At 38.8% G+C, this 12590-nt stretch overlaps 1 protein-coding gene across 1 annotated transcript in view; it reads left to right on the top strand.

Annotated features, from left to right (window-relative positions):
• Myrfl (myelin regulatory factor like) overlaps positions 1-12590 on the top strand; it is a 100516-nt gene that overhangs the window by 67815 nt on the left and 20111 nt on the right. The window contains exons 14-15 of the mRNA XM_042699024.1: positions 593-701; positions 3711-3820. Of these exons, the coding sequence (XP_042554958.1) occupies positions 593-701; positions 3711-3820 (219 nt within the window). The remainder of the gene's footprint in view (positions 1-592; positions 702-3710; positions 3821-12590) is intronic.

Genomic DNA, 12590 nt, shown 5'->3' with positions numbered 1-12590 from the left:
GCCCACCAGTCATTCTAGTTACTGTGGGAAGGGCAAATAAGAAGATCACTGTCCAGTTTTCCTGGGGGAAAAAGTGAGATCCTATGTAAAAAAAGAAATTAGAGTCATAAAGGGTTGGAGATGTGACTCAAATTGTAGAGCATCTTTCTAGAAAGTGTGCAGCCCTGAGTTTAAACCCCAGTACATTAAAAAAGAAAGTAAAAGCCGAGCACTGGTGGTAGCTCATGCTACTCAGAGGCTGAGATCTGAGGATCACGGTTCAAAGCCAGCCTGGGCAGGAAGGTCTGTGAGACTCTTATCTCCAATTAATTACCAGAAAACCAGAAGTGGTGCTGTGGTTCAAGTGGTAGAGTGTTTGCCTTCAGCTGAAGAGCTCAGGGAGACAGCACCCAGGCCCAGAGTTCTAGCCCTATGACTGACCAAAAAAAAAAAAAAAATGTAAAGAAAAGAAGCGAAGAGAAAAGAAAAGCAAAAAGGAAAAAAGAAGGAGCAGTTTTATTGTCAGTGTCCTAATCTCTTAGGGTCTCTCTGAACATTGCTTTGAACAGCAAATATCTAGATGGGTGAAATCTCTCTTTTTAAATTAAACTAGGTTGACACAAATGAACAATTGAGAAGAATAGCCCAGATGAGGATTGTTGAATATGATTACAAACCTGAATTTGCATCTGCAGTGGGAATAAACACTGCCCATCAAACAGGTAACACATAAATTCCCTTTTTGATTTTCTATTGTCAGCTACTAAAGTTTGACTTCCTTATTTATTTTGAAGTTGTGTGCTCTAGCATTTAAGAAAACTGTGTTGCTCTAATGCATCCTCAATGAAACCCATAGTTACTAGAACTGGACAGGTTTAAGAATTTCTAGACCCTCTTTACTTAAGACCCTCACCCCTGCCCTCCAAATCTTGGGAGTCTGTTAATGTATGCTTTCTTTTACTGAGCATCCTCTTGCCATTTGAGATCAGTTTTGGGGGGCCAGTGGCAGCTTTACCTGTGTGATGGCAGCACTGGACAGGATGGCAGGATGGAAACAGAGGTGGAAGGGTAGGTGGGTCTAGGTAAGAGAAATAGAACCAGCAGAATGATGCTTGTTCTCCAGTACAGGGAATCCTAAAAGGAAGGAAGTTTTAGGGTCAATAGCCTTCTATAGGAAAATAAAGAAAATCAAGTTAAGGTTTTTACTATTTTTTTTGACATTTGGTAGAGTCTTTTTTACTTTTTTATTTTTATTATCTTTAAGTAGGTTTTTTTGGTTGGTTTGTTTTGGTTTGGTTGTGGGGCTTGAACTCAGGGCTTGGGTGCTGTCCCTGAATCTCTTTATGCTCGAAGCTAGTGTTCTACACCTAGAGCTGTAGCACTACTTCTGGTTTTTGTGTGATTAATTGGAGGTAACTATCTCATGAGAATTTTCTTCCCAGGCTGGCTTCAGACCATGAGCCTCACATCTCAGCCTCCTGAGTAGCTAGGATTACAAGCATGACCCACTGATATCGGGCTTTTTAAACTAGTTTTACAAAGGAGTTGCTATTTGACAAAACAGTATATGAATACAGTGTATCTTGAGCAATGTCAACTCTTTTGACATTCTCACCCATCACTCCCAACCCACACCTTTCATAGTTTTGTAGGATATACATTGAATTCTCCAATGTATTCTCCCCTCTTTCTCCTCTAGAACACAGTGTTTCTGCTTTTAATCCTGTAGTGTTTTTTGGTTCAAAAGCTTTTTCTTCAAATGCATTGTAGATTTTTTAAAAAAAGAGCATCTATTTGGTAATACTGCCAAAATTAATATACAAATTCAATGCAATTCCTATTAAAATCCCAATGACGTACATCACTGAAATACAGAAAACAGTCCAAAAATTCATATAGAACAACAAAAGACCTAGAATAGCCAAAACAATTCTAGGGAATAAAGACAACATGGGAGGGATATCCATGCCGAACTTCAAACTCTACTACAGAGCTATAATAACAAAGACAGCATGGTACTGGCACAAAAACAGACCCAAAGACCAATGGAATAGAATAGAAGATCCAGAAATAAATCCACAGGCCTACAACCAGCTGATATTCGACAAAGGAGCCAAAGACATACAGTGGAAGAAACACAGCCTCTTCAACCACTGGTGCTGGGAAAACTGGGCGGCCACATGCAGAAAACTAAAAGTGGACCCCAGCCTATCACCATGCACCAACATCAACTCAAAATGGATTAAAGACCTTAACATTAAACCTGAATCTCTGAAACTACTGCAGGACAGAGTAGGAGAGACACTTGAACTAATAGGCACAGGAAGGAACTTTCCGAATAGAGTCCCAGGGTCACAACAAATTGGGGAGAGACTCGACAAATGGGACTACCTTAAAATAAAAAGCTTCTGCACAGCTAAATCTATCGCAACCAAGCCAGAAAGACAACCAACTTATTGGGAAAAAATATTTACCAGCCATGTATCAGACAAGGGGTTAACATCCAGTATATACAGGGAACTCAAGAAACTAATCCCTCCCAAACCTAACAAACCAATTACTAAATAGGCAAGGGAACTAAAGAGGGACTTCTCAGATGAAGAAATAAAAATGGCAAAGAAACACATGAGGAAATGTTCATCATCCCTGGTGGTGAAGGAAATGCAAATAAAGACAACCCTGAGATACCACCTCACCCCAGTCAGAATGTCCCACATCCACAAATCAGCCAACGACAAATGCTGGAGGGGATGTGGAGAAAGAGGAACCCTATTACACTGCTGGTGGGAATGTACACTTATACAACCACTTTGGAAAGCAGTCTGGAGGGTCCTTAGAAAGCTAAAGATTGACCTCCCTTACGACCCAGTCATACCACTTCTAGGCATCTACCCTGAACAACAGGAACCAATATACAAGGACACGTGCACCTCCATGTTTATTGCAGCACTGTTCACAATAGCCAGGATATGGAAACAACCTAGATGCCCCACCACAGATGAATGGATCCAAAAATTGTGGTATCTATACACAATGGAATATTATGCAGCCATTAGAAATGACAAAATAATGGCAATTGCAGGGAAATGGATGGAGTTAGAAGAAATCATGTTGAGCGAGGTAAGCCAAGAGCAAAGAGACAAATGGTACATGGTCTCCCTGATAAGTGGATGTTAAATCCAAAATGTTAGGTGATACGACAAAATTAACAGGACTTAAGAAACAAAGAACTTCCACTCATCTGGTCGAACCACTACTAAATATCCCCATGCTGCTGATCACATGTATGGTGTATATGTGTATACTGTTATATGTTATAGACTGTGATAGACAATTTGCTCCAGGAAAGTTAGAATGAGCTTGTGACTTTAAATGAGCATCATTATTCCACAATACTGTGAAATTCGGGAAATTATGTAATCACTTGATCACAATTAAAAAAAAAAAAAAAGAACCTCGGGGAAGGGATAGTAGGGGGAAAACAATGGAGGGGGTAACAATGCTCAATAGGAAGTGTACTCATTACTGTACTCATGTAACTGTAACCCTCTGTATAGTATCTTTACAATAAAAAATTAAAAAAAAACTACATATATAAAGAAAGAGCATCTATTTCCAAAGATGTCTGTCCTGTGGCAGTCAACGTTTCATTCTGGAGGAGGAATTCCTGTGAGAATTTTCTCTTTGGAGGCCTTTTCCTGATTAAACCTGTTGGGGTGTTTTGTGTATAGGAATGATTGCCCAGGAAGTACAAGAAATCCTACCCAGAGCCGTAAGAGAGATGGGTGAAGTCACCTGTGAAAATGGAGAGAAGGTGGAGAACTTCCTCATGGTTGATAAGGTAATTCATCACTGTATAGGTGTCTCCTGCTAGCTTCTCCTGTGGTATCATCACAGGCTGAAACCTTTCCAGGAAATGTGACATTAAACAGAATTCTTCACTGAGCTGTTGAGACATTTGGTATCAATTATTCCACACTGGTCATGGCCCTGAACTAGAGTGTGATTCAAGTAAAGAGCACCACCTAGCAAGGTCAAAGCCTTGAGTTCAAACCCCCATACTGACACCCCCCCCCCCAACATAAAACAAAGCCAAATAAGCTAATCAACTGAACACACAGAACTTAGAGAAAAAACATCTCTGATCATATGATGTCTTTTTCTCATTTTGGATCTTCATTGGCTCCATTATGAACCTCCATGCCATAGATTGCATCTGGTCTTCCTAACTTCATTCCAGACACTTACCCCTGTCCCCTCAAGCCCGTAACACTTTCAGGCAAAGCCACATTGAACAATGACCTTTTCTTTCCTTTTCTTTTTTTTCTTAAAGAAGCTGGACCTTTCCAGAATGCCATGTGTCTGTACATGCTGTGTCTTTAACTTGGCCTTTGCCACTTCTCATCACTCTGCACTGAGCATTCCTTTATTTTCTTTCAAAAGACAGGTGTTTCTGTTTCCCAATAGCTGACCTTCTTCCCTCCCAGGCTTCTGTGGCCTCCCTTACCCCAGCACCAGGCACTTCTTGTTTGCAAGCCTTTCCCACACCAGCCCTTCTCTCTCTTTTATTCTTATCTCAGAGCTGTGCCTTTGAATATCTTCTGCCCTAAAATCTCAATGCAAGGCCTTCCCAACCACCAATCTGAAATAATCCCTGTGACACTAAGGCTCATGCTGTTTATAAAGTTTAGGATTACTGCTAGGAGCCAAGGTCCTTCGCACTGATACAAAAATCTGGTCTTTTTGCAGCAGACAACACCCAACCCTCTCAACTGGGCCTCTGTGCTATACATAGCAGCTTGGAAAGTTGTTTTTGACTATAATTAGCTGTTTATTTACCCACTTGTTTGTTGCCAGTCTCCCCAAGTAGTTGTGTGAGAGAAGAAATTTATGTTTTTCAAAATTGCATTTTATTGTGGCCTTTACCTCAAGGCTTAGAGAACTGTAGGAATTCAGCAAAGATTGGTAGGATGAATTAATGAGATCTAAGATGATCCTATCTCCGTACTTAGGCTTGTGGAGATACATCTTCTAGAGTGTTTCTCCTATTGCATTTTTTTCTATTTGTGTCTCCTCCATGAGATATGAGATTCTGGAGTTTAGAGAATATACTCGCTTAATCCTTGTGCTGATTATACAGCATCTGATATGATTTAGACAGGGCTGAGCAGAAATACCTGGGTTTCCAAATCTCAGTGAAGAGAAGCGATCTGGTTCTACTCACATAAGGATGTTGGAAGAAAAGTGATTTTCTAGGGAAAAGATAAGTTTAGTGTTGACTTTGTGGTATCAACTGAATAGTCGATGAACATGTTCAAAAAGAAGTGACTCGGAGTGTGAAACTTGAAAGAGGTGTTGTGAGAAGAAAGGAAGCTGCAGTCATGATGAAGATATTGAGAGAGAGATTATGGGATGGAGGTCACAGATACAATGCCTATGGGTCAAGTCAAGTCTGACCAGAAGGTAGCAGCAGCAGCTTCTTCTCCTTCTTCTCTTTTTCCTCCTCCTCTTCCTCCTCCTCCTCTTCCTCCTCCTCCTCTTCCTTACTTCTTCTCCTTCTCCTTCTTTATAGCTTTAACATTCACATTTGTTGCCTTTATTTAAAAATGGATTTGTTAAATTAAGGAATGGAATCCATTTTTTTGGTCAATCACTTATGATGTGCTAAACATTCTCCTAAATAATAAGAGAAGACAAAACAAATAAAGTAAACACATTTGCTTCTGCCACGATTGCCTAATAGGGGACTGACCAATAGTAACAATTATAAACCACAAATAAAGCTTAAAGTTGTAATTAGCACTAGGAAGGAAGCCAATAACTGAATAGAAAATAATGTCACCATCTACAGCTATTGCTACATGTTTAGCATATTAGTTTTATTTTGGAGTGCATTTGGAAAGAATAAAATAATAGAGCCAAGTGAAAGTTTTCATTATTATTCTGAAAAAGGTAAAACAATGGAGCATTAGACAAACAATTCACAGTAAAGGAAACTAAGTAGCTAACATAAGAAAGAGATGCACAACTTTATGAATCAAGAAAAGGCAAAATTAAAATGATATAGTCCTACTTTAACTCAGCAAGAACTGCAAATTTTACTGTCTGATAATGCCAGGTATTGGTGGGTATTGAGGGAAATTAATTACCTCCTTGTCTATTGGACCTTGTGAAAGACTTATGGTGGTGGAAGTTTGAGAAGATTAAGTTAGAGTCTGCTTTTCATCTTTATTCATGAGTAACTAGACATTTGCAGCCATTGCTCATTTCTCATGAGGCAATGTTAAAAGTTATCTTGGGGAAGAAGGTGTCAGGTACTAAATAGGCAGCTTCACTGGCCTGCAAAGGAGCTCACTGGTCACTCTGAGAGTCCAATACACCAAAGAATTACAATATACTGAGCATGTGTCAGTTCACCTGGAACCTTGCTTCTAAGGACTGAAGCACTTTCCACAGAAAATTGCACTTAAACAAAAGTAACAAAAAAAAACAACAACAAGATTTTTAAGGCAAAATCAAGGCACAATAATGTACGGAATTTTAAACAGTTGTACCCAGTTCATGCTCTTGCCATATAAGGCTAAGGTTGACTGATAATGTGGCATCCTCGGAAATGAGCACACAAGTGCTCTTCGCAAGAGAGAGATGCCTATGAGGGGAGCCTCTCCTCCAGGGACCTATTGAAAATTCCACAGGCAGCCAGAGCTATCACATCATCCCAATAGCCCTGGTTTTCCTGGTTTGGATTCTATTCTCTAAATCCATGTCAGTCTGGTGAGCAAACTCTTGGATGAGGATCTAAAGCTGTGTTTATGCAAAGCCTAAACAATTGCCACACATACCCACTAGCTAAACAGTTTCTCTCCCTTTGGCAATTGTTTTTACCATAGCTAATTGCAGGTTATTTTATTCCCATGATTTGATGATAAATAATCAGTCCATGTAACACTGAATGCATCATTTACCATAAGGAGAGGACTTCCAGTCTGTGACTCTTACTGGGAAAGAAAAAAAAAAGGGGCCTGTTTCAACTTCTTTTGTGATGAGGGTTAGTTACCCTCATCCACTGTTTTTAAGTAGAAAAGTTATAGTTCCAAAAAGAAGAGACATTAACTCCACTGCCTGCCTGGCTGTGCCTCAGTTATCTGAAGACCTTCAAGGTCCCAAAGTAGCAGAAACAGACTCTGGATTTCCTCGAGGCAAAGCTTTAGACTGAAGAGTTTTTTATCTGTCTCCCAAGCCAATACCCTGCCACAGGGAAGGGATCTAATTGGAATGGAGTGCAATAGCCTGGTACAATCAAATCACTAACCATTATACTGAAGATGATAAGCACCAGTGTTTGTTAATTCACCCACATTTTCATGTGTATTTCCTAATGGGAAGGAAAACTGGATTTTATTTATTATAATTTTTGCTTCGCTGAAAGAAACATCAGACTAAAAAATGAAGCAGAAGTTGGCCACTTTCTTCATCTCACTAGAGAGCAATACTTTGGCTTCTCAGTGCTTCCTGACATAAACCACTACAGTGAGGATATTCTTTCTTTTGATCATCAACTATGTACTGAGTTCTGCTAAAGCATTGTCTGTGTGAGAGGTAGGCTCTGACTTTCGATCCCCTTCTCTAGGTGTTTATTACATAGGTAAATATGACACCACGTTTAGGGCAGTTTGGAGGAGGAGAGAACAAGTAGTAGAGGAGCAGCATCCTAGAGACTGGAGGATGTATACAATGTTCAGCAAATGTTCAATATGATTAGAGGATAGAGTGTGAAGGGGGCAAAGGTGAAAGATAAGCTTTCGATGAAGAACCCACTGCACACCAGCTAATAGCTCTGCTTTCACAAATGCCTGTGTAGTTGTCATATGTATACACACTTGCCAAACGGCCCCACCGTGTTTGTTCAGAAAAAAAAAACACTCGTGTGGTCAATACATACACTGAATAAAAAACAAGTGTTTCCCACAGTGCGTAAAAGATTTTTGTGTGATTTGAAGCAGTTGCTCCTTTCCCTTTTGAGGGTGAATGTCAGTGTAATCATTCTGTTTCCCATCACTACTGTAAAGGAATGTTGTTTCAGTTGAGGTAGTGGGCGCTGGTTAAAACTGGTAATATCTGCACCGAGCTGATTAATTCAGTGAAGTTCGGTTACAAAATTGTTCATAGGAAAAGATAAACATCAAATGAAAATACTTTTCAAAATACCCTAGGACACAGTGTATTCTCATGTCAGCTCTAATGAGTCCAACCCTTTCCCTGAGGCCTGGATGTGAGTGTTGAGAAAAAAATTCCTCAGGTATTTTATGATAATTCAAACCCTTCTCTATTACTGGTGTAGAAAAGGCCATTTTCAGAAAATTCTAGATTATACTCTTGAGCACATTCATATTGACCTGATGATGGTAGAGGACAGAAATCAAGAGTTAATCCCTATCATATGTCCTGGAAATTTATGTTTTTGGTAATTTTCCACTGGATCCGTAAAGTGATGGCAGGCCAAAATTTTAATCAGGAGGTTAGCAGTAAATTTCTTCCCCATCTTTATTTCCTCTTACATGGGAAATTATCTCCTTGTCTATTAGACCTATGAAAAGACATACGGTGTTGGATAGTTTGAGTAGAAGAAAGTAAAGTCTGCTTTTCATCATTATTGATAAGTAACCGGACATTTGCAACCATGGCTTGCTTCTCATGAGTCAGGGCTAAAAGGGCTCTTGTGGAAAATGGTGCATATGGTTTTCACAGCTATTGGGAATTACTGCCTACATTTATTGTTTTATTAGGGGAAGAAAATCATGATCCTCCATCATTTCTTCTTTATTCTCTGGAGTTCTTCTAAAATAAACAATTTTCCTTCATCAAATATGAACTGATATTAAGGAAAAGCAATGTAAAGCTTCATTGGTTCTTTTATTTACAAATTTTCACAAAATGAGCTAAATTTCTAATATCCTCCAAATACATACCACACACACACACACACACACACACACACACACACACACACACACACACACACACACTGTTTGGAGGATGAACTCATGGCTTTGTATGCTACAACTTGTGCCAAACCCTAGTCCTTTTGGCTTTAGTTTTGTTTTTTCAGATAGGATCATATGCCAACTTTGTCTAAGATGGCCTTAAACCACAATCTTACTTTTGCCTCCTGAGTAGCTGGGACCACCAGCATGCACCCTGTTCCCCAGCCCATTAAAATATTTTTTAAAAATTGAATAGAACTCTGCATGTTCTCAAAATACAGTCATTTCTTTGATCTATTGCAGTATTACTACTTTGATCTATCTTTGGGCCAAGGTAGCTCTTTCAGTTGGCTCTAGAGTTATTTTGACATAACCACAGTCCTCTATGATAGCTCTCTGGTTTCTCAGGTTGTTAGGTGTTTCAGGCTCTCTTCAAACTGTTCCAGGAATTACTAATTCTCCAAAGAGCCCTGGTTCCTTTCAGTGGAATAGTTTTTAGTATACAGTGAAGGTGCTCATTGTTAGTAAGTTAGAAATTACCTTGTTAATCCTTTTCAATGGGCATAACAGTACTTTTTTCTTTTAAAAAGTCAAATACACCAGAAATTTATAGTAATATTTCTAGTTTCAATTTAGTTTTCTTTTGATTTTACTTAATGTTTTTATATCTATAGCTCTTTTCTTAAGTACAAAAATTCATGATTTCTAAAGCAACTATTTGTCTTATCCAAGTATAAATGTGTGTCACAGAAATCATGTGTATATCATCCTTACTGATAATATAGTCATTAAAATGTTAAGATTTTTTTTTTGCTGTTTCTTTCTGTAAGGCCAAACCCAGAAACTCAGTACTAAATTAGGGTAATTTGTTTGCTTTTGCTATTTATTTATGGAAATTTTTTGATTTAATTATGTTTTATAATTATTTAAAATACTCATATTATTTTAGAGGAAAATTTATAAAACAAAATATATTCAGAGATCCTGGCTTTTATCTATCTCATTTTCTCTTATTCTTCCTTACAGCATATGTAAAAATGTAAGTTTTGATTTAGCTGAAATTTTTCTATGCATTTTTTAGTCTTCTCTTAGACTAAGGGGATCATGGTATATACACGCTCTTATGCTGTACTGTAACCTTTGCTCCATGCCTTTAGATGTTGTATAGTGTGCTGCTATGTGAGTGTAAGGTGATTTATTGGCAAGTCCATTCTTTTTTTAAAAAACTTTTTTTTTTTTTTTTTTTTTGGTGGTTATGGGGCTTGAACTCAGGGCCTGAGTACCCTCCCTGAGCTTCTTTTGCTCAAGACTAGCACTCTACCAATTGAGCTACAGTGCCACTTCTGGCTTTTTCTGTGTATGTGGTACTGAAGAATCAAACCCAGGGCTTCATGCATGCTAGGCAAGCATTCTACAACTAAGCCACATTCCCAGCCCATAAAGTCCATTCTTGATGGACATTTGGGTTGATTTCAGTCTTTTTCTTCCCCCTTACCTTTCATGGGATCCATGGGATAAATTTTTTAAATGTGTTTGGTTACTGAGTCAAAAAAATTAAAAAAAAAATGTGTTTTGATAGGTAGTGCTAAATTCTACCTCATAGTGGTTTCTGTCAATTCATGGTTTTTGGTTTTGTTTGGGGTTTTTTGGATAGCTTTTGAAGAATATCTGGTAAGGCTTCAGGAAAAATATAAAAATTTTGACTTTTTAAGGAAATAAGGGATGTCACTTTTAAAAGGTTTTCTTAAAGCACGAGAGATCAGCCCCTCCCCCCATTCTTTTCCCCTCTCAAATAGTAAATAAAGCTTTCTACTTTTCTCCGCTGGGAATCCAGTCTTCTTCAATTCACTTCCCATGATAAGGCATGTCCCTCAACTTGATGAGATACACAGATAATCAACAGAGTGCCTTTACTCCACGTATTTTCCATTGTTGTAGGGAGACAGGCCATATAACCCTTGGCAAAGGGCCCAGGGACAAAACTGAACATATTTTGAGTTCAATGAAAAAGAGTAAATTGCCTACTGACTGACTGGTGGTCTCTTGGAAGGCTCTGGGTAGATGGGGATTGAACTGACCTCAAGGAAAGCATTTCTATCAGACACAGGCTCTGGGATGTGGGCATTTCTTCCCACTCCCCTTATGGGGCTTCTATGGGAAATTGAGAGTCTTCTTGTGGTTCACAGGACACATTCGCCTTTAATTGCATAAACTGAACTTTAAACTTAATGTTTAGCTTTTGATTCCTTTCACCCTCCACTTACTATTGGAGAATCTTAATTGTACCAAAACAATGGGTTTTCATAAGGATATTTTCATACATGTGTATGTATGACTGATTCCTTTTTGAGTGATTGCTCTCCAGGTCCTGAAACCCTTCAGCTTCAGTTTGCACAGTGAGTTATCTCAAAGACATACAGCCCCCAGCTTTTGACCATCCAACCCCATTCTTGAGTCACTGGCCTCAGGCTCGTGAGTGCACACCAGTGGACTGACCTCTGTGAAAGTCAGAGAGTGCTGTAGGATTTTGGACTTCCACAAGAGAGAAGAAAAGTAGGAGAGGTCATGGGGTAAGGGTGTGAACTCATAAGAGCTTCCCAGTCGTTGTGGTTATTGTTGTTATTGCTTAGAGAGAAAGGGAGGCCCCTGTCCATATGACAGCTGAAGTGTGTAGGTGAAGAAGGCAGGCCGTGGCCTGGGGGCTCTGGCTGGTGAGTTCCTTTCTCTTTCTTTCTGACCTGTCAGTGACTTTCTTTGAACGAAAGGGATTGTCTTTTGGTTTTTAAAATTTGTCTTGGGAGTTAGGTTAAAATATAGTTGTAAATGATATATTGCTCATGGTATGTTAAAGCAGAACTTAATATCTCAACAATTATCCTCCATTTCATTTATTTATTTTTCTCCCCTTTATTTTATTATTATTGTTTTCTTATATCTTCTTATTTGTGAATGAAGAAACTTAAACCAAAGAAGCTTATAACATTTTACGAGAGGCTCCACATTTTCTCTATGCAGAGAAAAGCCTTTATAGTTTCTTTGTTTTTCTTTTGGGTTTTTGCTCCTCTGTTTGTTTTGGGACAGACTATTCTTGACTCATGACCCTCTTGCCTGAACATCCCAAGTGTGGGATTACATGTGTGCACTACCATTCCAGCTAAATTGGGGTCTTCATTCCTTTCTCTTTCACCTGAGCAATTTGATGCATATCTTATCAAGGAAAGCTGAAGTTACTTCTTAACAGGAATTTAGTGATGTACACACAAATCATCATTCAGAAATCTGTTCTGACTTCCTTTTTATGAGCCTAAATATAACATAATGCTGATGGAAAATAAATCTTTGGAATCTGAACATGGAACTGCCTTCAACTCTATTCTCTCTTGGATTACAAGGACTTATTTCCATTTTATTGCAAATTGAACCGAAGCAGTTTTACCATACAGCTAGCAGTTTAACAACAATCCTTTAAGTTCTGAACTTTTCCAGATTTGTCCTGTGTGACCTTGAAGTTGTGGGTATATAACCATTGTCAGTTATGTGTATGTTCAGGAATGGTATACTCCCCTATCTTTGAATGGACAATGGACAGTTCCCTGGCCGCTTCAAACTGTGTCAGTATGCAGCTTA

The sequence above is a fragment of the Dipodomys spectabilis genome, unplaced genomic scaffold (assembly GCF_019054845.1).
Source record: "Dipodomys spectabilis isolate Male_0828 unplaced genomic scaffold, ASM1905484v1 ptg000234l, whole genome shotgun sequence".
NCBI classification, from domain to species: Eukaryota; Metazoa; Chordata; class Mammalia; order Rodentia; family Heteromyidae; genus Dipodomys; species Dipodomys spectabilis.
Note: the sequence above shows the minus strand (reverse complement) of the source record. Positions and strands in the feature narration are given on the sequence as shown.